Consider the following 27,471-nt stretch of genomic DNA (forward strand, 5'->3'; position numbering starts at 1 on the left):
GCTACTGTGTAGCTTCTCATCTGAACATTAACTATTTGTGAGATCAAAACAGTTTATTTGTAACATAACTGCTTCATTAATCATTGCTAGTTGGGAGTTTTTATCTGCTGTATACAAGCTTCTTTCAGTCTTCTGTATTATTTCTATCTTTATTTTTCTCTTACAAAAGCATATGAAGGTATAGAAAATTAAAACATTACAGAAATGCATAATCTTGGAAAATCAAAAGCCCTTCACAATCCCACCTCCTCCTCCAAGTAAGTGCCGTTAAGCAGCCTGGTGCATATTCTTCTAAGCTTTTCTCTGAACATAAGCTAACGTATTATTAGTTTTTGAGTTCATTTCAGGTGTATTATTCTTGCTGTAAATATCAACATGGTATTTATTAAGCTATCTGTCCGTAAGGCCAATTTCTTAACAGATTTCCTTGATGTCGTTGATTGTGGGGCAAAGAATTTACTACCATTCTCCATCTTTCACCTTTTTTGCATGATCCGTTTTCCTTCTTTTAAATATTGCTCATAAAAACTAGAGTTGTCAGTTTTCTCAGCGTCGGGTTGGTTTGTGTAATTTGCTAACACCCCTCGTCTTTAACCTCCTTCATCCGAACAGGATCTCCCCCCGCCCCCTAGTTCTGGTCATTTCGGCTCAGAAGGTGAAAGGCAAAGCAGTATTAACAGGACATCGGAATAGAAGGATAGGATATGTATCAATGAAGATGTGGACTTTGAAGATTAAAAATACAGCTCAGTAGGAAATGAGTAAATTGGAGAGCTAGAGCTTGAAACAGTTTTCAAATTATGAGCACATATGGTATTTATTACTTAATTGCAACTCTAGACTGGTGTTTGATTTTTTTTTTTTTTTGAGAAGTTTATCTTTAACTTTAGAGGTATTTGTCTATATTTGGAATGTAGCATAAGCCAAAAACGTGTCTTCAGATTCTTTTTAAGTACGAATCCTAATTTTTCCCCTCTTCTGTTAATCATTTGACCCCTCCCCCCCATTAGATAGAAATTGTGAATTTTTGCCTTAGGCTTGCTAAGTATACCACACGCTCTTTCAACTCTAAGTATTTATTTATTTTTTGGGTTGCTACTGTATGTTAGGCCCTGGGATAAGCGAATAGAAATCACAAAAACCCCTGGCCTCGTGGAGCTAATATTCTAGCGTGTAGGGGTCAAGTCAGACAAAAAAGAAAATTATATATATTTAGTGATTAGCGCTGTGGAGAAGGATAGGCAGAAAAGGGAAAGTGCAGATGGGTGTTTTTTGTGGGGCAAGGGTTGCAATTTTTTTTTTAAGTTTATTTGTTTTGAGAGACGGACAGAGCAAGCACTTGCGCATGAGCAGGGGAGGGGCAGAGAGAGGGGGACAGAGAGAGTCCCAAGCGGTTCTGCACTGTCAGCGAGCAGCCCAACACGGGGCTCGATCTCTCGAACCTGAGCCGAAATCAAGTCAGAGGCTCAAAACTGAGGCGCCACCCAGGTGCCCCGAGGGTTGCAATTTTAAACATTGTGTGGCCTGGGAGGGTCTCCCTGAGGTGACGACTGAATACTTTCAGAAGTGAAAAGTTGCGCCTGGAGGGTGGGTGGTTGTGGGGGGGGGGGGGGAGCCCCTTGGGCAGTGGCCTTGAGGTGGGCGCTTGCACAGGGTGTCTGGGAGCAGCAACATGGCCAGTGTGGCTAGAGCAAAGTGAGTGAGTTGGAGAGGAAACGGAGCTGCCCTCGGAGGGGAGGCAGAGGCACACACTTGTGGAGCCGGGCTGGGCAGACTCGAGTGTTCCACGCCGTGCAGTCCGTGCTGGCAGCTACTTTACCTTGTAGCTTGGTGGCGGACGCAGCCCTGGACAGCGCAAAACGCGCGGGCGTGGCGGTGTTCCGATAATAGCATGTTACAAAAACAGGTGGGGGGCAGGATTTGGGCCCCCAAGTTTGCCGACTCTTGATTGAGGAGAGCAGCTGTGGCCCAGAGTTGGACTTTACTCCCAGAGAAAATGAGGATTCCTTGGAGGTCTTTGAATAGAGAGGGGTGAGATCAGTTGACTTGTGTCTTGAAGGACGCCGCGGGGCGCCTGGTTGAGAATGGCTGTTGAGGGGGGAGGTGACGGTACGGTCACCCTTAAACCAGGACAGGAAGGCTGCAGTAGGCAGAGCAGGTGGTAGGTGAGGACGGGGATTTGGTTTTGGACAAGCTTGGGAAGACCGTTAGGCATCCAGGTGGGGCTGTCAAGGGTGCAGTTGGCCTACAAGACCGGTCGGTGCCCAGGAGAGGTCACGGCTGATCTCAGTCTGGGAGCCTTCAGTGTGCGAATGGCATTCAGGGTCATGAGACTGGATGGAGAAAGTAGGAGCCGCTGTAGCTCTGTCTGGACTGCGTCACTACACTCGGAGTGGTGGTTCTTTTCATCCTGAAATGGGTTTTAAGGATGGAACGTTCGTGCCCCTTGGGGTCGACATACTATCTACCACCTCTAACCTCACTAACTCTAGTTCTTACATACAGCTTTTTAGAAATTGTCATGAAATACGCACAGCATACAATTCACCGTTGTACACATGGTAAGCGTAGAGTCAAGTGCATTCAATTCACTGAGAACGTTGTGCAGCCGTCACCATTGTCCCTTCCCGGAACTTTTTTCTCATCCCGAACAAAAACTCTGCACCTGTTCAACAGTTCCCTGCTCCTCCTTTCTTCTGGCCCTTGGTAATCCCATTTCTTCTGTCTCAATGAATTTGCCTGTTCTAGGTCCCTCATATGAGTGGAATCCTACAATATTTGCATTTCTATCTGGCTTATTTCACTTAGCATAAAAGGTCCTCAAGGTTCATCTGTGTTGTAGCCTATCAGGGCCTTCATTCTTTTTTTTTTTTTTTTTAACTCTTTTGAATAATTAACATAAACTTTTTGTTTGAGTCCTATTTCGAAAAGGGGTTCGAGAGGTCTCAATGACTCAGCCTTGTGTTCCAGAGCACTCCGGGTCTGTGGGTCTGGAAAGCTGTGAGAACTTGAAGAAGTGCCCCATCGGCCCATGCAACCCTCACTCTTACTGGTGCAGCGAGTAAAATAGTGACAGTGATATCAAGTAGCTGGATGAGTTATCCTCTAACCTGACTTGATGACTTTTTGATATTATGTGGCATTTTTATTTTTACTTCATTTTTATTTTAAAAAGTTGTTTTATGTTTATTTATTTTTGAGACAGAGAGAGACAGAGCATGAGCAGGGGAGGGGCAGAGAGAGAGAGGGAAACACAGAATCCAAAGCAGGCTCCAGGCTCTGAGTTGTCAGCACAGAGCCCGACGCGGGGCTTGAACTCACAAATTGCGAGACCATGACCTGAGCTGAAGTCAGATGCTTAACCGACTGAGCCTCTCAGGTGCCCCTTATGTGTCATTTTTAATCAAAGGATAAGCTTGTCTCATTTGAAATAGAAAACCTCAAAAAGTGACAGCTTAAAGGTGGCAATCATGGCAGAGTAGATCATTCTGGAACTGGGATGAGAAGTATTTTGGAGAGCATAACTTTACAACTTGCTCATTTAACAAATTGCTAAGATTGGGGGCAAGTCCTGTAATGTTCGCCTGTTGCTTCCAGGCGTTTGTGGTGTTATTTGCCATATCCTAAATAACCTCTTGGCTCTGTGCTAGATAACAGCGGTATTCATGGCAGGGAGTGCATTGAGGGAGAACCTGGCCCTCCTTTGGGGTTCAGGAGTTAAGTCCACTGAAAGCTCAGTTGACGTGTTGAACAAGGCGTTGTTTGTTTAACCAACATTCAGTCTCCTAGACAAGGCTCGGTAATGTTCTTCCCTGTGGTGGCAAAGAATGATGGGGGGCGGGGTGGGGAGTGAAAATTAATTTCTAGCTTCACTTGCAGCCTGGCAATTGAAAAAAAAAAAAAAAAAAAATCTTTGTGTAAAAAAAAAAAATGAGAAGAAAATTAGAGGCAAGCGGTTGTTTTGAGGACACAGTCCTGGTTTAGTTGTTTCCGGTACAGCTTTCAGGTCATTTCCCAAAGCTCATCGAGTCACGCCAGCAGTGCTGAAAACAGTGCACCGCAAGGAGTTGAAAAGGAAGATCAAAGTAGCCATTGTTCTCTCCTTTTGAATTGTGGTTAGTCTTCGGGCTGGCCCTAGGTTTTACAATTTTTCTTTTCTTTTTTTTTATGGAATCATCTAGCGGGCAAGGAATGAAATTAATATATCTGGGAGATTGGAGGGGACTTTGCTTTGGGTGCCATGAACCGTGAGAACTTTTCATTTTTGCCCGTTAGCTGTAATGGCAGTGACAATCTGTGTTGAAGTACTTCCGAAGGCCCAGGATCGCCATGGTCTTAGAGCAAGCTTAGTGGGAGCTTTTAGGCCGCATCAAAGCAATCATTGACTCTCAGCTGTTTTCCTATAAAATTAGGAAATCATAATACTTCATTGAAATGAAATGAAACCCCTTAACTCTTAATTCGCTTCTTGATTAAGGCTTGAGCAAGGAGAAGTTTGAAAAGAACGTGTCCTTGTTACCTGTCTGCCTCACTTTGTCCTCCCAGAGCCCTGGTGTGCCCCTGGATGGCTTCCAGGGCTCAGTGATCATGTATCTTATCAAGCATGCATTGCTAGACTTTTTCAAAACCTCATGACCAGCCGATAATAAGTCTTGCCTTTCAGAGCCAGTGTCCACACCATTGAGTGTGTCTGCTTAAGGACTCACGGCTGGTGCCCAGCTTGTGGCTACAATAGGAAGGCACCTACATTCTTTGAACAGTAGGTGAGTCAACTCAGGAAAAGGCCTAAACTCTTGTCCAGCCAAATTATTATCTACTTATTCTGGACTATAAATAATGCTTTGACATGCATTTAACTCTGTTTGAGTTCAGGGTTGCTTCTGGTTTTCTCTCTTGGTTCCCTTGGGCTGTTTCTGGGAAATTAGTAACCAAGTTGACCTTCATCTTTTAATTTAGCTCAGGAGCCCTAGGCTGTATCTGATTGGCGTTTCAGGAGGGGTGAGATCTAGGCTCACTTCCAATGTCATCTGATTCTCTACCTTGCCATTCTCCTTTGCTCTAAAGAAATAAAATTTGTTGACTCTGCCATAAGGTGGAAAAATAGCTTTAAAAACATTTATTTGTTTATTTATTTATTTTAATGTTTATTTATTTTTGAGAGCAAGAGACAGAGCGTGAGCAGGGGAGGAACAGACAGAGAGGGAGGCACAGAATCCGAAGCAGGCTCCAGGCTCTGAGCTGTCGGCCCAGAGCCCGACGCGGGGCTCGAACTCACAAACTGCGAGATCATGACCTGAGCCGAAGTCAGATGCTTAACTGACTGAGCTGCCCAGGCGCCCCAGATGTTTATTCATTTATTTTTAAGTAATGTCTACTACATCCACTGTGGGACTTGAACTCACGACCCTGAGATTAAGAGTTGCATGCTCCTTCAGCTGAGCCAGCCAGGCTCCCTGTGATAGAAAATATCTTTTAGAGCACATGCCAACATATGACTTAGAAGATATTTCACTTATCACATTAACCAAATCTGTATGTAATTTTGGAGGGCGTAAGTCTTGCTTTGTATTGCGTTCTGCTTATATTTAAGCTTTGTTTCATCCGTTCAGCTGCATAATAAAACAGCACTCTCCCCTCTTTCCCTACGCAGACCGTCCACTTTAGAAGTGAGAAAAAGATAGAATCGAAGAAGCCTCACTTTAACAGAATGCCACTAAGTGTATGGAGCTATAGCATTTGGGATCAGTGATCAGTGTTCACAGTGTAACTGGTGTGAAAGGGGATTAGAAAGTAGAAATGATAGTACACGTCAGCGACGGTTGAAGTTGCAGTGTCTTAAAGGGCGATGCTGTCCCGGAAGTGCTGCTTTGGAAAACAGGAGCGAGGTGCAGTGCCGGCGGGGGCGGGGGCGACGGGTGGAAGGAGGTGGCGCGCACTTTACCAGACTGTGCGTCTGTCGTGTTATCTTGGGGCCAGACTCTGGGGAGGGAGGTCACTTTAAGACTTCTCGTACTCAGGCAGAGCTAGCAGTTGACTTGAGTGTGGGTCGTCTTCCCATGACAGCTGGTGTGGTTCTGATCATCTTTGAAGCCCTGTGGCTTTCTAGCCCATGCTCCCCACGTAACATCAGAAGGTTGCAGTGCCCTCTGGCCGGCACTCTAAGTTGCTTCTGAAAAGGCTGCAGAAAGACCCCAGGGAGCAAAGAAGTCAGCACAACGATGGCACCTCTTAAAAGAAAGGCACACGCACTTCTTGGGAGGGGGTGTATTCAAATGCCCCAGCCCCATAATTTGGGGATGGCAATGCCTTTCTGTAGGTGGAGGAACACAGAAGTAATTCTCTGCTCCTCAGAATGACTCCCCTTCATTATTCACCACATTCCTCACCAGAAGGCCGCAGGTCTAGTCATCGTGAACATGGAGTATGAATGCCATTTAACCTTGTTCTTCTGAAGAGTGAGACACTTGCTGGGCAGGGTTTTCCTTTTCCTCCCGCAAAACGGGCCAGGACAGCTGTTCACTGTCTTCTGTCCAGTTGTGCCTCTCCTCCCTTCAGCCAGCTTCTTAGCGGTTTTGCTAAATGCCTGCTGTAGCCCTCCTACCGCAGGACCTCCGCAGTCAAGGCACATCTGTCTGCCAGGTGCAAACCGTGTTGTCTGCAAGAGCAACGGGACTTCAGAGGGAGTTGATCATTTGGCAGCTACATCATGCTGGGTCTTCAGGTGCTCCTTTCATCCTCCTCTCTCCCTCTCTGTCTGTCTCTGTCTCTCTCTCTCTGACAAGGTTAGTATCTTCAGTCAATAGCTTAACTTGATCTCTGCTTATTACTGCTCCCAGAATAAGTTATTTGCACAGACACAGATATAATCTCATAAAATTACTTGGTATTAGTGGCCTGCTGTGAGCATCATTTTCTTGAGTTTGTTGTGCTCTAACCACGAATTAGCAAAAGACACTTCAAGAGAACCTTTTTGTGGATCCATTGAGAGGAGTCATTTGGGTAGAAGGTTGGAGTTGGGGTTATTTGATCATTTTTGTATCCTTCTAGGTGAATTTTCGGTCTATTCTTTAGTTCACAGCTTTCTTAGAACTTCTTGTTCTTGTTTTTGCTCTTTACTTTTGCTTTTTACCTGGTATTATTTTTAACCCCTCAAAAATTTTGCAGTTACCCCATCAGTGGCCTGGTCTTTTTATGAGCAGGGATCCAGAAAGTATGAAGCTTTGTTTGGGGAGCTGAATTTGGGGTTGGGGGAGCCTTCTCTAACCAGAAGACTCAGGACCTGCAGTTGTTGAAGAACTGGGTTTTTTCAGGGTGGCCTCATAGTACAGTGACCCCACTCTAAAGATGGAATCATTCACTTACCCCCTTAATGGTTTGCCAGATTGTTGAAGTAAAGTCTGGACTAAAAATTTTGTTCTTTTTTAACAGTGATCTACTTGTGAAAAGCACAGATGGCTACTGACAATTTATGAATGTTAGGCATTTGATGATTTTCAAAATAACTGTGGGAAAGAAAAATCCAAGGTGAGAAGAGAGACTAAAACTCAACGAGCCACATTATTGGGTTTTGGGGTCCTCAGACCGCAAAAGAAGCAAACGAAATCGGCTCACAAGGTTGTGATAGTTCAGGTTGGGGCTTCCTGTTCGCTGAGCCCCTAGAGCATTGATTGCAGTAGGTTATTGGTCAGAGGCCCCTGCAGAAAAACCCACGGGCCCTAAAGCCGCTTTGAACGCCTAGGTGTTGGGCGTGGCGGGAAATGTTAATTGGCCTCTGAGTGAACTAGGAGCTTCGAGGATTCTTATCCCTTGATAAACTTACTCCCTCCGGCAGTCTTGTTAATATTTAAAAATAAAGTGCTGAATCTATTACAAAGCCCTGTAATTTAATTTTTCTGGCATTTCAGTGCTCTGTGGTTGTTAGCAGAGGGTCGTTTTTATAAAGTCTTTGGGCATACTGAGTTTTAATTCTTAACCGATAAAGTTTTTTTTAAAGTTTATTTATTTTGAAAGAGGGAGACACAGCGGGGGAAGGGCAGAGAGAGAGGGAGAGATAGAATCCTGCTGCCAGCTTAGAGCCCGATGTGAGGCTCAGACTCACGAACCGTGAGATCATGACATGACATAAGCTGAAATCAAGAGTCAGATGCTTAATCAACTGAGCCACCCAGGCTTAAAATTTTTTTTTTCTTTTTTGATTGTAGGGTGTGTAGTCCTACGAATTTTTGCCTGAGAGTTAGGCCAACCTCAGGAATTAGTCACTTTTCTTTCTGTAAACCTGCAAATGTAATTTTGAAAAGGAGCTACAAATAAGCCAGCTCGGGAATACTGCTTGCAAAGAGTGAGGGAAGCACATCTGGGTTTGGTGTTCACTGGAATCTTCATTCCCCTTCCCTTTTCCTGAGCACTTGCTTTTGTTTGGATGGTTGATTTGTCCTGGGAATTTTTGCTTTGTCTTCATCTTGGGTTTTGTGTCTCTAAGTTCTGGGCAAAAGGAGGGAGCGGCATTGTCTGAGATCTTGGTTGGTTCCAGAGAGTTGCTGATGTCCATCAAGGGTGGGATTGGGGAGTGGCAAGGTCTGAAATTGCACAGACAGAGGCCAAGTTTCATGGATTCTCCTAAGTCATGCAATGCATGAGGAATTTGAACTTGACCTTGGAGGCAGTGGAAAGCCATTCAAATATAAATAGAGGAAGCAACAGGAAAATTTATTTGTAATTTCTCCTCAGCTCTCCTATGAAGTTATAGGTAAAGAGTAAATGCAATTATTGGTTTCAAAGACAAAATAAAGAATATATTTTTTGTATAGAATAGATGCTGAATGTTTTCACTTCTTACATGAGCGTTACTTAGGTGTTTACTCCCTGTATTACAATTTTTTATCCATTTACAGGATTCTTCGTATAGTATTAATACACTTTAATTTAGATCTTGTTGGCAATTTAGATACGTCCAGAATCAAACACCCCCCCCCCCAGCTTTTTATTCTGAAAAAATTAATACCTACAGAAAAATTAAAAGAATAATACAGTGAGGGGTGACTGGGTGGCTCGGTTGGTTAAGTGTCCAGCTTCGGCTCAGGTCCTGATCTCACGGTTTGTGAGTTTGAGCCCTGTGTCGGGCTCTGTGCTGACCGCTCAGAGCCTGGAGCCTGCTTTGGATTCTGATTCTCCCTCTCTCTCTGCCCCTCCTCTGCTCACACCGTCTCTTTCTGTCTCTTTCAAAAATAAATAAACATTAAAAAAAAAAATTTTTTTTTAAAGAATAATACAATGTATACATTACCCTTCATCTAGGGTCAACAGTTATTACCTTTTGTTTTATTTATTTTAACTCTGGCTTCTTTCTTTTTCCCTGAGCCCTGTGAAATTAAACTGTAGCTACATCAAGACATCTAACCTCTAAGTGCATCAGCATGGATCTCTTAAAAATGATAAGGATAGGGGTGCCTCGCTGGCTCAGTGGGTGGAGCATGTGACTCGATCTTGGGGCTGTAGGTTCAAGCCCCACGTTGGGTGTAGAGATTGTTTAAAAATCAAATCTTTAAAAAAAATGATATTTTCAGGGTGCCTGGGTGGCTCAGTCGGTTGAGCTTCCAAATTCAGCTCAGGTCATGATTTCACAGTTTGCAAGTTGGAGCCTTGCATCACAGCTCGGAGCCTGGAGCCTGTTTCAGATTTTGTCTCCCTCTGTCTCTGCCTTTCCCCCACTCGTGCTCTGTCTCTGTCTCTGTCTCTGTCTCTCTCTCAAAAATAAAAGTATTTTTTTAAATGATATGTTCCTGTATACTATTATTTTCCTGTATACTTTTATTACAATTAAGAAAATTAACAGTACTTTGATAATATCTTTTGATATCCAGACCATATCCAGATTTCCCCAGTGGTGCTCAATTTATAGCCACCCTTCCTCAAATTGCATACTATATTTGATTATGTCTCTTTGGTCTCAGTCTGTAGTCGTCCCACCCCTCCCCATATCCCTTATTATAGTAACTTCGAAGAGTCCAGGCCACTGGTTTATAGAATGTTCTACATTCTGGAGTTGCTTGGTGTCTGTTTGATGTGTTTTTTAACCCCCTGATTTTTGTAAGCTGGAAGATAGTTCTGAAAGCTTGATTAGTTTTAGGTTATGAGTTTCTGCCAAGAATATTCTCAAGGTAATGTTGGCTTGTTCCAATGTTAGTAATGCCCGTTTTGATCCCTTGGTCAGGTGGTCCCTGTCTGAACTCTCCATTGTAGATGTACCTTTTGCCCTTTGTAATCAAGTAATCTGTGGGATGAATTTTTTAATGTTCCGGAGTAGTCTTCCAAGTTTTGACCATGCATTCCTCTTTCCAGAGTATTCTTGGTTGGCCCTTCCATTTCTTTGGACGTGGTAGGTCTGGTAGGTCTTGCATTGCTTAAGCACGTGAGCATCACTTACAGAAAGAAGTGCTAATGTCTGATCATTCTGGATCAAGTGAAAGATAAAACAGTATAATAGATGAGAGACCTGAGCCCAGCATTCTGCATGGCTCAGAGGACCCCTCTCTAGGACTACAATTTGATGTCTGCTAAAGACAGCCATCTGGTCTGGAGGAAGGTATCATACCCACAGCGTGTTAAGGGAAGATCTTTCTTTGCTAAGTGTTTATGCCTAGAGTCCAGACATTTTCAAGGGCTTTCTATGGTAATTTTTGCCTTTCTATGGAAATCATGGCTCTGATTTCATGTGTCTGACAATGTGAGTGTTAATGTCAGCTAGAATGATGCCTTTTGGAAACACTTAAATTCCTAAAGAGTGGGTAACCCTATTAGTGTGTTATAATCTTCCAGGCTAACAGTAATATGATTATAATATATTATCCCCATAGGACATGGAGAATAATCTCCTTTCCAAGAGAGGATCAGGAGAGAGACCAAACAAGAGTATGTGAAGAATACTTTGGGATTGTAGACTGGGCAGAAGAAGCTTGCTTGGTGAAGTTATAACTAGAAGGATCAGAAATTTTAGGATAATTAGGAATCACATGGGTGTAGGTGAAGGTGGAATGATGGTTTGGGGTTAGAGAAATCCTTTGGGTCTGGAGCAGTAAAGAGGGGGGAGCAAAAGCTCAGCTGTGTTTTTGTGTCCCCTTTTCCCCATATTAAAATGCATGATTGTTTTAAAAAAAACAATCACCTAGGTGCTTGTGGCTCAGTTGGTTAAGCGTTTGACTCTTGGTTTCAGCTCAGGTCTGATCTCAGCGGTTCGTGGGTTCAAGCCCCTCATCGGGCTCTTTGCTGACAGCACAGAGCCTGCTTGGGGTTCATTCTCTCTCTCTCTCTCTCTCTCTCTCTCTCTCTCTCTCAAAATCAATAGATTAAAAAGAAAGAAAGAAAGAAAGAGAGAGAGAAAGAAAAAGAAAGAAACCACATTCAAAGGCAGCATTCCTAGAGTGTGTTCATAGATATTCAATAGGTGCTATGTGAAAAAGACATTCTTACTAATGAGAAGAAAAGCTAGTAAATACAAGATAAAAGGGGCCAGCCAGATGTCCACGGCGGATACTCCCTTGCATGCTTTTGGCTTCTGTAATCTTGCTTGCCTCCTGCCTGTACCACCCACCTGCATAACTGCCCCCTCCCCTTATTCTTTTGTCTCTCAGCCCCCTACCATCCCAGCCTTAGGAGAAGGCCAAGGCCGAGGTTCGGGCTCAGCCTTTGGAGGTGACACCACTCGGCTGGCACAGGTGTGAAATAAACCGTCTTTTCTGATTCCCCGCTTGTCTCTTCCTGGGTGCTGAGTATTTGCTGTAGCAGTAACTCTGGAAAACTTGAAATTTGCGGTCAAACAGACTTGGTTGCTGCAAGAACTTTCACTGTTGGAGCAGAGAACTTCTTTATTATATGAGGGTTTTTCTGACAGCCATGGGAATGCTGCATGGTGACAGAGAAAGGAAAGTGCTGATGACCCATAATTCCACTGAGCAGAGATGACACTGTGAACATTTGATGCGCAAATTGTAACACTGTTTTATGCATGTATTTTCCTGTGTTTCTTTTTCTTTAATACAAATGTGATATATACTACATACACTGTCCCACAGTATGATTGTTTAGATGAAATAATGATTGCTCAGTTTTCCATGGCGTTGACTTGGCCATAATTTTTGTCCCCAGTCCCTTTTGTTGCACATTTAGGTAGGTTTGTGGTTTTGTTTTTATAGATAATACTGAGATAAACATCCTTGAACACACCTATTTGTCCGGTTTCTTATTTGCAAAAGGATAGAGGAAACTTAGGTGTAGGCAGATAGCATTTCGGAGGTGAAGAAATTCAACTCTTTGCTCTAGAATTGCGTTCTTATAAATCACAAGTAAAATATAATTTTTCAGCGTGGTAAGAGAGGGAGAAGAGAGAGAGGGAGAGAGAGAGAGAGAGAATTAGAAGCCCTTTTATGACCCTTGTTCATTGTAGATAGCTCCACTATAATTTCCTGACCCGTGTGTATGGGGAAGGAGGTGGCCCTGGGAATGTGCTTTCCCATCCAGTCGAGCACCCTCTCCAGCTTTACCATGAAGGGGGCTGAAGCACAATGTTCTGGAAATGAAGGCCAACAGTGTAGGACAGTCAAACCCTAACCAGCTCTGGGAAGGAAGAGGAGAGAAGGCAGAAAATGTAAATCTGAGGTGTATGTGGGCCAGTTTTTCCAAAGTGAAGAAAGAAAACAACACACTTAACCATCGTGAGATTTGAAGGGTAAGGAGACTTAGCAGTTCGATGATTCTCAAGGTCCCAAGGGAAGGGAGAAGAATCAGAATTTTTCAGTATTATATAATTCTGTATTTTGAATGCATTTAGTATAATTGTATCTGCATTTCTCCTGTGTATCAGTGATGGGGGTCGTGGCCTGGTTGGAAAGAGATTGAGAAAACCTCATACAGTTCAATACGAACATGATACAGATGGGACAGCCAAGGTCCAGAAAGCACAGAGCCACCAGGGACAGGACTCAAACCAGGACCCCCCAGTTCAGGAACTTCCCCTCCAGCTTTTCCGTTAGAAGGAAGATATTTATGAGGGGTTTCTAACCTTTCCAGTCATATCTGTTATTTGTGTGGTACACATAAGCTCTACTCCCCAAAGACAGAAAGGTAGAACTCCTTGTCAGTATGTAAATTCTTGGTTTCTGCAGACATTTCTGGTTCTAAGAAGTTCTTCTGGGCTTCAAGGTAGGGAGCACTTGAGCAGCCGTGATTAACAACCTTCCTAGAACAGAATGTTGATATGGGGGTAATTCAATTATGACAGCTACATACTTTATATGCTTGCTTCTCCACCTGCCCCCCCACCGCTCCCGCCAGCCTGACAACTAAAGAATGAAATTGTGTATATTTTGTTTATTAATGTCTCTTGTCAGATAAATTCACTCTGGCTGGAGGAATCCTTGATTTTTTCCCCCCATATTACACACACACACACACACACACGTTGTAGAGAAAAGTTGTAAAAATAGAAGGAAAAAATCAAATCACATACTGTTTACACCTAAGCCTGTTAGTAAACTTGCTTTTAATCTTCTTTTGCCTCATGCATGTGCTCGTTCCTCAGCAGTAACTACCTAATATAACAGAACTTTGTTTCAGGTTAAGGGTGATAGTCTGTGTTAGGTGTTCTACATTTGTTCTGCGTATAAGGTTTCATAGTTTGTACTTGTAAAGTTATAGGTTCTGCCAAGAGTACGTATCACAATTAACGTATCTGTTATTTTATTGTTGCTTTTGAGTTGTTCTCTAAGTTTTGCTTGGAGAAATAATTCAATAAAAGACCCTGCGTGTAGAATGCCCTCAGGTTTGGAATAGTTTGCTTGAAATTGCTAGAGCAGAGGATGGGAGCATTTTTATGGCTCTTCATTGAATCTGCAAATAGTTTTTCCAAAGGGTTATACCAGTTTACACTTAGAGCAGCAAAGTTGGTCAAGGATAAGTCTCACTGTGCCCTTTTCTGGCCGAATCTTTCTAGTGTGGCTGCAAAAAAACCAGCGTACATCTAGCTTTAGAAAACAGGTCACCTCCACCAAATGGCCATAACAACATGCTCTGTGCCAAGCTGTAATTCATCAATTTAATAAATAGTGAAGTGTCTACTGTTTGTCAGACATCATAGATGGGAGGGGGTGGGAAGAGTAACACATACCCACAGCCTGCTGGAAGAGCCATGCTCACAGGTATGGGGTCATGGATAAGAGTTTATGTATCACTTGGGAAAGAGCCAAGACCATTCTAATCCTGGGGGTGGAATGATATCAGGAAACACTGTGAAAAGGGCCATTAAAGCTTAGTGTCACCGGAGCACATTCAGACAGGAGAGGTGGCAGCCGCAGCAGGAGGTGGGGTTCTGCCTGGTCATCCGGGAGGGTGGGCCCAAGAGGTGGGCGGAGCCTTTGTCTGGCTGGAGTCAGCTGCTGAGAGCGGTGTTGCTCTGTCGGTCCCCCCCCCCCCCAGTGACATCTCCACCTTCTCTGCAACTTAACCCCCAAGGCAGAGCCAGGGTAGATGCAGGCATTGGATGGGAACAGTGCCAGATGGGTCATTCATAGTTTTCTCTGACCCAGGGTTCTGTGCAGGTTACACAGTGCAGGACTGGGGCTTCCGTGTTTGCTGAGCCCCTCTTGCGGGTCTGTACCTCTGAAGGTTGGTAATCGTGCTATTAGGAATTTGGGGGGAACAAAGCTGAAGCTTAAGTGATTGCCTTAGGCAGCTTGGCTAGTTAATATCTGTTTAGGCAGCATTTTCATTTCTAATCTCATGTACAGTTTAATAATTTAACAGCTAATACACTAGCAGGGCAGCGGAAACGTTAACAGAGTATTTCATAGTTGTTAATTTTTACCACTTGGGTTTTTTTTGCTCTTTTTTTTTTAATTGGTGGGAATAATAACCAGGGAGGGTGAAAAACGGAACTTATGATTGACTTGGTGGTTTTTCTGCCTCACATGGGAAGAACTAGGAAAGCAAAAGATTTGTGGACTGAAATTTTTCCTCCATAATTTTGGGGATTCCTAACTCTCTTAATGCTCCCCTCCCATAACACCCAGTTTTCTTTAAATACTTTTTGTGTGAAAATTGCCACACAGTTGCTCTGGAGCAGTAAAACAGATGTGCCAAAGACTAAATTTATTTTCAAGAAATTCCTTGCATCTTAAAAAAAAAGTTTATATTTTCTTTCTTAGATATGTGCCACAGTGTACTTAACCACCTTGGGTCTTTCTATCTCAATGTCTACTATAAGCCTCCAGTATTTAGGTAGATCTGAAACGCAAAGATTCAGGATTCACATTAGAGCCTCAAACTTAGTACATTCTTATAAAACTTAATAGAATTTTAGGGACGTACCACACTATATCATGAGCACAGACACCCACTACTGAAGTGTGATATTGGGAGCCAATCAGGTGTAAGATATTGACCCTACGGATCCAGATGAAAGGAATCTGTAAGCAAAGCGTGGGAACAGTAAGTGTGCATTCAAGAGATTTCTAGGCATTTGAGAACCGGAGAAACTGGAACATAGTATTTGTTAAAAACTTGGACTCTGGCGACAGAGAAATCTTGGCTACACACAGTTGAGTTACTTTTCCCAGCCTGAGTCCCCTCAGTCTATAAAATGAGGGTAGTAACCGACCTTGGTTTAGTGTGAGGTGGAAATGAGGTGACAGACACAGGTATCCAGGAAAGTGCTGGCACACGGGCTCAACAAATGCTTGACTTTTCCTAGGAATCCATCTCTTTGTAAGGGCTTGTGTGTGTGTGTGTGTGTGTGTGTGTGTGTGTGTGTGTATTATATGGATATTATAACCAGAATAAGCGGGGGCGCCTGGGGGGCTCAGTTGGTTAAGCGTCCGACTTCGGCTCAGGTCATGATCTCACAGTTCGTGAGTTCAAGCCCCACGTGGGGCTCTGTGCCGACAGCTCGGAGCCTGGAGCCTGCCTTGGATTCTGTCTCCCTCTCTCTCTGCCCTCCCCCACTCTCACTCTGTCTCTCTCAAAAATAAGTAAACATTAAAAACATTTTTAAAAAAGGAGAATAAGTGAATGCATTCTTTTACAGAACTCCTCTGTGCGGAGCAGTGAACCCTGGTAATCTCTGTTTTTGGTGGTAGAGCTCAGTTATTTTTCAGGTTCTGGTTTTTCTCAGAAAATACTGGTCAAAAAAGGTGGCGCAGGTTTTGCAGATACTCTGGCAAAACTCAAAGTCCAAACTTCCTATGACACCTCTCTGTTCTTTGTTTCCCCTTAATTTTCATTGTTATCTTGTGTGTGTTCCTTACATACGGGGGAAGGGAAAGGAAGTGAGCAACCTTCCTGTTTTCCTGTCTTTAATTCCTTTTCTGCTTCTGTTCCCTTTCCCCGGCCTTCATTTTATATTGAGAAAATGGGCATCTGAATGGGGTATAACCCTATTGGGGTTAATGGGGTATAATCTGTTCATAGATTTGTCACCGTGTTTTCCTGGAATGTCCTTGACACTGTTATAAGTCACACATTTGTGTGGTCTGTAGGGTGGTCAGAGCAGAGATGCCCGGTGTGAGTAAATCCAGGGAAAGAACACGTGGTCCGACAGCCTGCTCCAGTGGGAAGTGGCACCTTTGCCTGTCAGGTGCCTGCCCCCCGCGCCAGCTCTCCCCGGGTGTGGTTAGTGTTAGCAGTCCCCAGCTTTCCATCCTGACATCTTTGCTCCATCTGCTGGCTTCCCAGATTTTGGCAGACAGGACATTCCCCCCGCTGCTTCACATAGAGCAAAAATATGGCCTTTGGTAAGATTTAGACACCCAACTTTTTTTTTTTTCTTCAGTGTTTATTTTTGAGAGAGAGAGAGTGTGCGCACAAAGGAGGGTCAGAGAGAGAGGGAGACACAGAATCCGAAACAGGCTCCAGGCTCCAGGCTCCGAGCTATCAGCACAGAGCCCGACATGGGGCTCCAACCCACGAACCGTGAGATCATGACCGGAGCCAAAGTCGGACGCTTAACTGACTGAGTCACCCAGGTGCTCCTGGACACCCAGCTTTTAATAACCAAGTGGGATTCTGCACATAGAACCCTAGTCAGTTCATCCAAAGAATTTTCTTCCTTTGATTAAGGAACTTAGGTTGTAGATACTAAAAATACGAGTCCTTTTTCTGGAGCCATGAGTGAGTAAGGGCTAATTTATATGTTTGGATTTATACCTGCCAGTTGGCCCACCCGAAATCTGACCCTGGACCATTTCTTCAATGTCAAGCCCCTAAATATAGCACATAAAGCCCTTTGTGATCTCACCCCCTTTGTTTTTCTGGCCTCCTCGCACGTTTTGCCATACACACCCTTCATTCCAGCCATACTGAGCTGCTCTTTGATCCTCAAACATATGTCTCCCCTGGTGCCCGTTCGTCCTCATGGGCCCTCTTCCTGGCCTAGACCTATGCCGTGCTCTTCCCGACTCTCCTCTTCTTGAGACCGTTTTCCTGACCCTGCCCTCACAGAGGGATTTAGTGGCTGCTCTCCTGTCCCTTGGAAACGGGACTAGTTACAGGTTTCCTTGCCTGGGTCCTGCACTGCAGACAGTGACAAGGACTGTACCTTATTTATGGTGATCTGTTTATCCGCAGAGTGGAGGGCAGTTCTTGGCACATGATAGGTATATAATGGCTTCCCTTTCATGTGTTTCTTTCCTTAAAAATGTAAGTGTATAAGTTTCACCTTATTATTTAAACAATCAGAAACAATCACACATGTGCACATGTGTATGCTGTTACTTCTCTTTGCTTTTTTTTTTTTTTTTTAATTTATTTAACAGGATATCCTGAAATTCAGTTCACGGATTGTCTTCATTCTTTTCTTGGGGGGGGGGGTACATTTAATGAAATCCACAAATAAGTGAAGCAATATAAGTGAACAGCTTGATAAAGTTTCACAAAATGAACACAGTATGTAAACAGTACCCAGGCCAAGAAATTAAAAAGTTACCAGAAGCCCCCTTCCAACCACACTGCCCACTCCAAGGATACCTGTTCTCCTGACTTCTTACTCAGTAGACTAGTTGTGCCTGTTTTTGACTTTATACTTCATGTGCATGGAATGATATGTACGCTCTTTGGTTTCTCCGCTCCACGTGACGTATGAGAGACCCATCTGTGTGGTTGCACATAATTGTAGTTCATTCTGGTTGCTGTATAGATTCTGATTCAGATGAGCTACAGATTTTTAATCTGTTCTACTGCAGATAGACCTGTGGGTTCTTTCCAGTTTGGGGCTATTTTTAATGGTTCCTCACTCTTCTTTATGGCCTCCTAGTACTCCATCCACGTAGGTGTATGGTCATGTATTCAACCAATCTTTTTTGGATGCACATTTAGGTTCTTCCCAATGTTTTTCTATTACAAATAATGTATAAGGTTTTGATTAACTCGTGCGTTATATTAGGAGCATGAAAAAAAAAACCCAACTTCATGAGGAAGGAGAGTCCCAGAGAACATTTTTTGGGGGAAGAACTAATCAATTTGGCAGCTCTGCTCAGTTGGTAAAAAGGAATTGCAGAACTTTTCTTAGGAACAGGTTAGTTTGGGGAACATTTTGGGTTTCTCTCATAAAGGAGTAAGGGCTAATATAAGAGAAGGGCTGAGAATCCCGTATCTGTACCTCCTTGGGCACAGCCTCATTCAGAAGATTCTTCTGTTTGTTGTCCTCATTTAGTCACTTATTTACATTATTTGTTGTGCACCTTCCTTGTTCGAGACACGTTGTTCTAGCTACCAGGGGCATAGCTCCCTGCCCTCAGGGAGCTCACGTTCTAGTGAGGGAAGTAGCCTAGACAAGACAAAGAAGAAAATGTGTAGTGTGTCAACCAGGAAAATAAAGCTGGGAAGGCAGATTGGGCTGTGGGTGTGCAAGTGTGTGTGTGTGTGTGTGTGTGTGTGTGTGTGTGTGTGTGTGTGTGTGTGTTGGGGTGTTTGGGTATTGGGGGTAAGACACAGGTCTCCAAGAGCGGTCAGGAAAAGAATGGCTTTCTCTTTCTACTTCTAGCTTACCAAGCCAGATGTAACCAACATTAAGGACACACATGTTTAGCCTAAAAAAATTATGAACTCTCTAAATATGTAGAATTCTGTTATTTTGTCTTTTCCTTAAATTATTTTGCTCCTAATCTGGAATTTCAGATCTTGTAAGGAATTTTTATGAGTCACAGTCACTTATTAATGTGTGTGTTCAAGTGAAAATCATTTACCTGATTCATAAGGATGTGGAAGCTGATCGGAATTCTAATGGAGAGGAGAGAGTATGTCTTCCGGTTTAGGAGACCCAGTGCTTTGCTTCCGGAAACGCTCTAGTTAAAGCCATGGCCCAAGGCTGCTTACACTGGCATGGGGATGGAAATTTCCAATTGTGTGCACCCGAATGGGGCTCATTTTTCTCAACTGCTTTATGGTCATAAGAGATCCCTTAACCTAGATACTGGGGCTGGATAATAATTAGGGTTTCTTGTGAAAGTGTAAAAAAGTTAACAGTATGCCTGAATTTGTAGTAAATGTTATTTTGACATTTATCACACTGCATTATAATTGTTTAATTGTGTCTGTACCTTACTCTGTGTTGTCTTACTCATGCTTGGCCCCCAGTGACCTAGTACTGCCTGTCAAAAGCACCCAGGAAAGCAGGCGCTCAGTAGATTCTTGTTAACACAATGGAGGACTCAACAACAGAGTGCCAGTTTAAATCAGGTTAAAAAAACAATACTAATAAATAAATTCATTTGTTTTTTGTTTGTTTGTTTTGTTTTGTTTTTAGTTGTGATTGAGCCACTGTTGATCAAGACCATATTATTGGGAAGGACTGTTTTCCCAAAAGCTTATCAAAATGTTACAGAATACCTAACCTCACCTGTCTCTGTTTTTTACTTCACTGATTGTATGACCTTGGGTAAATGACTTCTGGAGGACTTGACTTCCTTATCTAAAATAAAAAATCAGGATGATATCTACTTCATGAAGATGTGAATTTTACCAGTGGGTAAAAGTGATTCGGAAACATTTTGGACCCAACTCAAAGCAGGATTTTCTTTGAAGATGGCTCTGTTTTACATACTGATTCAGTCTTCTTGGAAGGCACAGCTTTTGGGTTGGTGTGGAAGTATTAAGTGGTCTTGAAGAGTGTTTTTCTTTTCTTTTTTTTTATAATTTTATTTTTTAAATTTACCTCCAAATTAGTTAGCATATAGTGCAACAGTGATTTCAGGAGTAGATCCCCAAATGCCCCCTACCCAATTAGCCCATCCTTCCTCCCACAACCCCTCCAGTAACCCTCTCTTTGCTCTCCATATTTAAGAGTCTCCTATGTTTTGTCCCCCTCCCTGTTTTTATATTATTTTTGCTTCCCTTCCCTTGTGTTCATCTGTTTTGTCTCTTAAAGTCCTCAAATGAGTGAAGTCCTATGATATTTGTCTTTCTCTGACTAATTTTGCTTAGCATAATACCCTCTAGTTCCATCCATGTAGTTGCAAATGGCAAGATTTCATTCTTTTTGATTGCCAAGTAATACTCCATTGTATATATATATACCACATCTTCTTTATCCATTCATCCATCGATGGACATTTGGGTTCTTCCCATACTTTGGCTATTGTTGATCGTGCTGCTGTAAACATGGGGGTGCATGTGTCCCTTTGAAACAGCACACCTGTATCCCTCGGATAAATACCTAGTAGTGCAATTGCTGAGTTGTAGGTAGTTCCATTTTCAATTTTTTGAGGAACCTCCATACTGTTTTCCAGAGCGGCTGCACCAGTTTGCATTCCCACCAGCAGTGCAAAAGAGATCCTCTTTCTCTGCATCCTCGCCAACATCTGTTGTTGCCTGAGTTGTTCATGTGAGCCATTCTGACAGGTGTGAGGTGGTATCTCATTGTGGTTTTGATTTGTATTTCCCTGATGATGAGTGATGTGGAGCATTTTTTCATGTGTCAGTTGGCCATCTGGATGTCTTTGGAGAAGCTTCTATTCATGTCTTTTGCCCATTTCTTCACTAGATGATTTGTTTTTTGGGTGTTGAGTTTGATAAGTTCTTTATAGATTTTGGATACTAACCCATTATCTGATATGTCATTTGCAAATATCTTCTCCCATTCTGTCAATGGTTTTTTAGTTTTGCTGATGGTTTCCTTCACTGTGCAGAAATAGTTCATTTTGGCTTTTGTTTCCCTTGCCTCCAGAGATGTGTTGAGTTAAGAAGTTGCTGTGGGCAAGATCAAAGAGGTTTTTGCCTGCTTTCTCCTCAAGGATTTTGATGGCTTCCTGTCTTATATTTAGGTCTTTCATCCATTTTGAGTTTGTTTTTGTGTCTGGGGTAAGAATGTGGTCCAGGTTCATTCTTCTGCATGTCGCTGTCCAGTTTTCCCAGCACCACTTGCTGAAGAGACTGTCTTTATTCCATTGGATACTCTTTCCTGCTTTGTCAAAGATTAGTTGGCCATACGTTTGTGGGTCCATTTCTGGGTTCTCTGTTCGGTTCCATTGATCTGAGGGTCTGTTCTTGTGCCAGTACCATACTGTCTTGATGATTACAGCTTTGTAGTATAGCTTGAAGTCTGGGATTGTGATGCCTCCTGCTTTGGTTTTCTTTTTCAAGATTGCTTTGGCTATTTGGGGTCTTTTCTGGTTCCATACAAATTTTAGGATTATTTGTTCTAGCTCTGTGAAGAATGCTGGTGTTACTTTGATAGGGATTGCATTGAATATGTAGATTGCTTGGGTAGCGTGGACATTTTAACAATATTTGTTCTTCCTCTCCAGGAGAATGGAATCTTTTTCCATTTTTTGTGTCTTCTTCAATTTCTTTCATAAGCTTTCTGTAGTTCTCAGTGTATAGATTTTTCACCTCTTTGGTTAGATTTATTCCTAGGTATTTTATGGTTTTTGGTGCAATTATAAATGGGATCGATTCCTTGATTTCTCTTTCTGTTGTTTCATTGTTGGTGAATAGGAATGCAATCGATTTCTGTGCATTGATTTTATATACTGCCACTTTGCTGAATTCATAAATCAGTTCTAGCAATTTTTTGGTGGAATTTTTGGGTTTTCCATATAGAGTATCATGTCATCTGTGAAGAGTGAAAGTATGACCTCCTCCTGGCCGATTTGGATGCCTTTTATTTCTTTGTGTTGTCTGATTGCTGAGGCTAAGACTTCCAATACTATGTTGAATAACAGTGGCGAGAGGGGACATCCCTGTCTTGTTCCTGGCCTTAGGGGGAAAGCTCTCAGTTTTTCCCCATTGAAGATGATATTAGTGTTGGGTCTTTCGTATATGGCTTTTATGACCTCAAGGTATGCTCCTTCTATCCTTACTTTCTTGAGGGTTTTTATCAAGCAAGGATGCTGTATTTTGTCAAATGCTTTCTTTGCATCTATTGAGAGGATCGTATGGTTCTTGTCCTTTCTTTTATTGATGTGATGAATCACGTTAATTGTTTTGTGGATATTGAACCAGCTTTGCATCCCAGTTATAAATCCCACTTGGTCGTGGTGAATAATTTTTTTAATGTATTGTTGGATCCGGTTGGCTATTATCTTGTTGAGGATTACTGCATCCATGTTCATTAGGGAAATTGGTCTATAGTTCTCCTTTTTAGTCGGGTCTCTTGTCTGGTTTTGGAATCAAGGTAATGCTGGCTTCATAGAAAGACTTTGGAAGTTTTCCTTCCATTTCTATTTTTTAGAACAGCTTCAAGAGAATAGGTGTTAACTCTTCCTTAAATGTTTGGTAGAATTCCCTTGGAAAACCTCTGGCCCTGGACTCTTGTTTTTTGGGAGATTTTTGATTACTAATTCAATTTCTTTACTGGTTATGGGTCTGTTCAAATTTTCTATTTCTTCCTGTTTGAGTTTTGGTAGTGTATATGTTTCTAGGAATTTGCCCATTTCTTCCAGATTGCCCATTTTATTGGCATATAATTGCTCATAATATTCTCTTATTGTTTTTATTTCTGCTGTGTTGGTTGTGATCTCTCCTCTTTCATTCTTGATTTTATTTATTTGGGTCCTTTCCTTTTTCTTTTTGATCACACTGGCTAGGGGTTTATCAGTTTTGTTAATTCTTTCAAAGAACCAGCTTCTGGTTTCATTGATTGAGGAGTGTTTTTCAAAATCTCATCCAATCTTGAGTCTGTGAATTCGTGTTTATTTTCTTTTGTTTGGCAAAATGTATCTCCTCAGTCTTGTTGTTTTTTTTTTTTTTCCCCAGCATTGTGCTAATTCCTGTAGATAATTAGAAAAAGCCTTAATAGGTGGTTTGAGTAAATTTGTTATTTGAATGGGAAGACCAACACATGAGACAGTTGTTAGGAAACTAAGACAAAATATAAACAAAGGGCAGATTTTTGATAATCTGTAACAGTACCACAGAAATTCGAGGAGGACTAAAGAAGTGTGTAACTGGGAATTGAAGGATTAATGAGATTTGCATGGTAGACAGGAGCGCAGAAGCCCCCGGATGGAAGGCTTTTGAGCAGGAGCAGTGTGGATAAATCTGTAATTAAGAAAGATCCATCTGGCAGCTTTGTGTAGGAGATAAAGACTGGAAAGCTAGCTCCTTAACAGGAATCGTGTAAGCCACGTGGGTACCTGAAATCTTTGAGGGAGAGGTGTTGGCTAGAGCAAAGTCCTAAAGCTCAGTCCTCTGAGCATGGGTGCACCTGTACGGGTCCGTGGCTCAGCTGACCTTGGTGAAGCTGCATAGAGAACCTGAAGTCTAGAAACTGACCGTAAGTTGAATAGTTCTTACTTGCCTCTTAGGATAATTATGAGGATTAAATGAGATAAAGAATTATGTAATGAAGTGCTCAGTGAATGCAACTTAACTATTTATTATGTAGCTGCACTTCCCTAGAGCCCTGGTTCTGGAAATGTCCTCAGACCCCCACACTGGTATCGCCTGTGAGGTGAGGTTGCTGCGAGTGCAAATTCATGGGCCCCACTCAGGCTCCAAGTAGCTCTGCAAGGTGGTGGGCAGGGAAAAGTTTGAGAACTGCCCCAGGGAATCCTGCCCTTGGGATTCCAGAACAAAGAAAGGGAGAGAATTTAAAAGAGGGGCCAAGAACAGTGTCCTTTGCAGTGTAGGAGGTAACAGGCACCGAGAAGGTTGTGAAATTTAGGGAGAGGAAAGCAGTGATTTTTTGCAGTGCCCACGAACTAACAGCTGTACACACAAAGTTTAATTAATATTTGTTTCTATGTTATTGAAGACAGCTGGTTTAGTAGTATGTTGGGGATGGAAGGAAGATTTAGGACAGTTATATATAATATGTATAATGTATATATTATAATAATAAAAGATACCATGAAACTACATTGGAAATTTATTACTGGATGGACTTTACATCTTCTGTTTAGGGATATTTCTGGACTGCCTACCTCCTGTGACTGGGCATTGTGCTGTCTACCTGCTGTAAAAAGAAAGTGGGATGTGACTCTTGCTTTCAGAGGCTTCACGGAATTACACTTTTTAAAGGATTTGAAGGGATCTTTTGCCGTAACTCCTCTGGCTATAGAGAATAAACACTCTGACCTCCTCTCTGCTGACACCAGAAGTTAACGTGTGGTTGTCTTCCTGTCGGTGCAAGGCCTACATTGAAACTACCTAATTTCTCCCGAAAGCATTCTGAACATCGACTTTATTTTTAATTTGTTTATTATTTTCTGGCTCCGGATATACCTTCGGGATCATTGAAATCTTTTGCAGTGTTTTATGTCCCTGTTTAACACGGGCCACCTGGGGTTTTTCATGGAGAGCTGTGCCCGATGGTCCGTCCCCATCCCCACCCCCGTCACCAGTGCAAGCAGCGAACACAGTAGCCTGAAATACAATAAATTGACTTCTCCGCTTCATCCATTTAGCCCTTATTTACTGCCCATTGTGCGCAGGACACCGAGACGATAATGGTGAAGCAGTGTCAACAAAACACGGCTCGTGCCCGAGGCCACGTGCATCGAGGCCGAGTGGCCCAGACGTAGCGGACCTGTCTGGGGCTTGGTGGGAGGGCAGCCACGTGTTCAGAGGGTCTCCAGCACGGGCCGGAGTTCAGATTTGCAAATGTGTGTCTTGAAACCTTACCATGTCTTGGAAACGGACGACTTGGTAGTTGAGATTGCACAGGGAATGCAGGCGCTGTGCTCGCGCGTACTCGTGACTCCCCAGTTTGACATCTCAGAGACACTTGCAGAAAACGCAAGTGGAGCTCACTCCCCAGAGATGACGATGATTGGACAGTCAATGCGAATGATCGTGTGTCACGATTATGTTTTTTGCTTTGGTTTGGTCTTATTGAGGGTCATTGACATACGTGTCTCGGGCGTGCCGCACCGTAGCTCAGTACTCGTGTGTAGTACGAAGGGAGTGCGTTTCCGTTGCACGCGGACCAAGCAGCCTGCTCGTTTCCCATTTGCTTTGGACTTCGGGGCTGGGGTGGGCGGGTAGTCAGACTGCTGGGAGTCTTTCACTGTCTTCTGTTTCTCTCCAAACCCCCCAGAGAAAAGTAGCTGGACCTTAGTACACCACTTTCAGAAGGTTGCCAAGACCAGACCTGGACCTAAGTGTTTGCAGTAGGCAGAGCGGTCAGTGGTTTCCTTTCATAGCCAGTGAGCGTTGAGAAGGTGAACTTAAAGCGAGATGAGATCTTCTTTAAATTAAGGGTTTTGTGATCATCACAGCGCTAGAATACCGATTGGCTATTTGAAGACCTGGTGGAATATAATTTTTGTAATTTATGTGTTTGGGTTTTTTTCCTCAAGCTGCTGAATATTGACAGAAATGCCCCCTTAGTCCTACTCAGCTACCCAAGGAATGTTGGTGTCTTAGGAACATAGAGCCCAGGATGAAAAATAGAGTTAAGGCATTTGGGGGTTTCAGAGCTGAAAAAAGTGGGTTGTTTTTTTTTTTAATGTTTATTTGTTTATTTGGGGTTTTTTTTGTTTTTTTTGAGAGAGAGATAGAGAGCGAGCAGGGGAGGGACAGAGAGAGAGGGAGACAGAATCCCAAGCAGGCTCCGTGCTGTCAGCACAGAGCCTGATGTGGGGCCCAAACCCATGAACCATGAGATCATGACCTGAGCTGAAAGCAAGAGTTGGATGCTTAACCAACTGAGCCACCCAGGCGCCCCTGAAAAAACTTTTTTAAAGAAGGAAAGCAAGTGAGCCAAAGTATGTGTGTTTATTTTGTTTTGTTTTCATGATGGCTTTTGAATTCACCTCTTTTCCCCTTCTCTTCTGTTTTCTGCAGTGAACACCTACCTCTTCATGATGCAGGCTCAAGGCATTCTGATCCGGGACAACATGAGAACCATCGGAGCTCAGGTTTATGAGCAGGTGGTTCGGAGTGCTTATGCCAAGAGGAACAGCAGCGTGAATGACTCAGGTATATTTTTAGTCAAGAGATGGTCTGATTAGAATGTCTCCTCCCCAGAGAGGTAAATTTGGTTCGAATAATTATTTGTGATGAGAAAAAGTGCATTGTAAAAGAGAGAAGGTTTGGCTGAGCCTTCCCTTCTTCCTAAAAAAGAGGTTCTTGCAAAATGAATCCTTCTTCGTGTTGCCAACACTATACTCAAGGTGACTGGATGACTCCAGTTTTGCTCCTGATACTTTTCAGGGTTGGGGGGGTAAAGAATATCTTTTAAGACCCCTTTTTTCAGCCTCTAAGAGGGGACTAAAATTAAGCTTATGTTTAGGACACCAGCAAAACAGTTGTTTCTGGAAAGAATTTGATTTCAAAAAATGTTCCATACAGCCAACGAGGAAAAACAGAACTTGGTTGGACTTCCTCACACTTGCTTATTTTGTGGCTCAACGTTGTGGGGTTGGTTGGATCGTTGGTTGGTTGGTTGGTGGGTTGGTTTTGTCTCGTGAGTTGCACGTAGTGGTGGTCCACGGTATTTTCAAAGTAAATCTGGCTGTGGTTGCCAAACAGGAAGAGTTGCTCCAACTCTGTTCTTCCTGTTGGACTGTGCTTGAATTTCGCCAGCCCCATAGGACTTGCTTACCTCGTTGGTTATGAGTGCTTTAATTGAGACTTAACAGATTTCCATTTCATAATAATCACGTCATCTGGGACAGCCTCCGCAAATTAACAGCCACTTCTGGAAGAAATGTTCAATAGTTTGCCTGGTTTATCTTCCCTAGTCAGGTGTGGTTTTCATCCTGTGGTTTAATTCCAGCTACGTGGCTGAGTTTGGTAGTCAGAATCCTTCAGCTTTGCAGAAAGCTTTTGAGACTATTCAGCTAAAGATAGCAGTGATGGACGCAAGAGTGAACATTTCTGCCTTCTCAGTCTTTTGGAACTTTTACCTGTGGCTTTTATTATCTTACAAGCACTAATTATATAAAGAGGAAAAAAGAACACAGAGGTTAGATGGCTTGCCTAACATTATATGAAAAGAGCTTGTTCCTGAATCATGGTTTTGACTCTAACTATTTTTATAAAGGC

The 27,471-nt window shown here is 42.8% G+C and overlaps 1 protein-coding gene across 1 annotated transcript in view; it reads left to right on the forward strand.

Annotated features, from left to right (window-relative positions):
- The window catches only part of B4GALT5 (beta-1,4-galactosyltransferase 5), a 76,178-nt gene that overhangs the window by 30,042 nt on the left and 18,665 nt on the right, over positions 1 to 27,471 (forward strand). The window contains exon 2 of the mRNA XM_019458186.2: positions 26,269 to 26,403. Within this exon, the coding sequence (XP_019313731.2) occupies positions 26,269 to 26,403 (135 nt within the window). The remainder of the gene's footprint in view (positions 1 to 26,268; positions 26,404 to 27,471) is intronic.

This window comes from Panthera pardus, unplaced genomic scaffold (assembly GCF_024362965.1).
Source record: "Panthera pardus isolate Hobbes unplaced genomic scaffold, ASM2436296v1 HiC_scaffold_25, whole genome shotgun sequence".
NCBI lineage: Eukaryota > Metazoa > Chordata > Mammalia > Carnivora > Felidae > Panthera > Panthera pardus.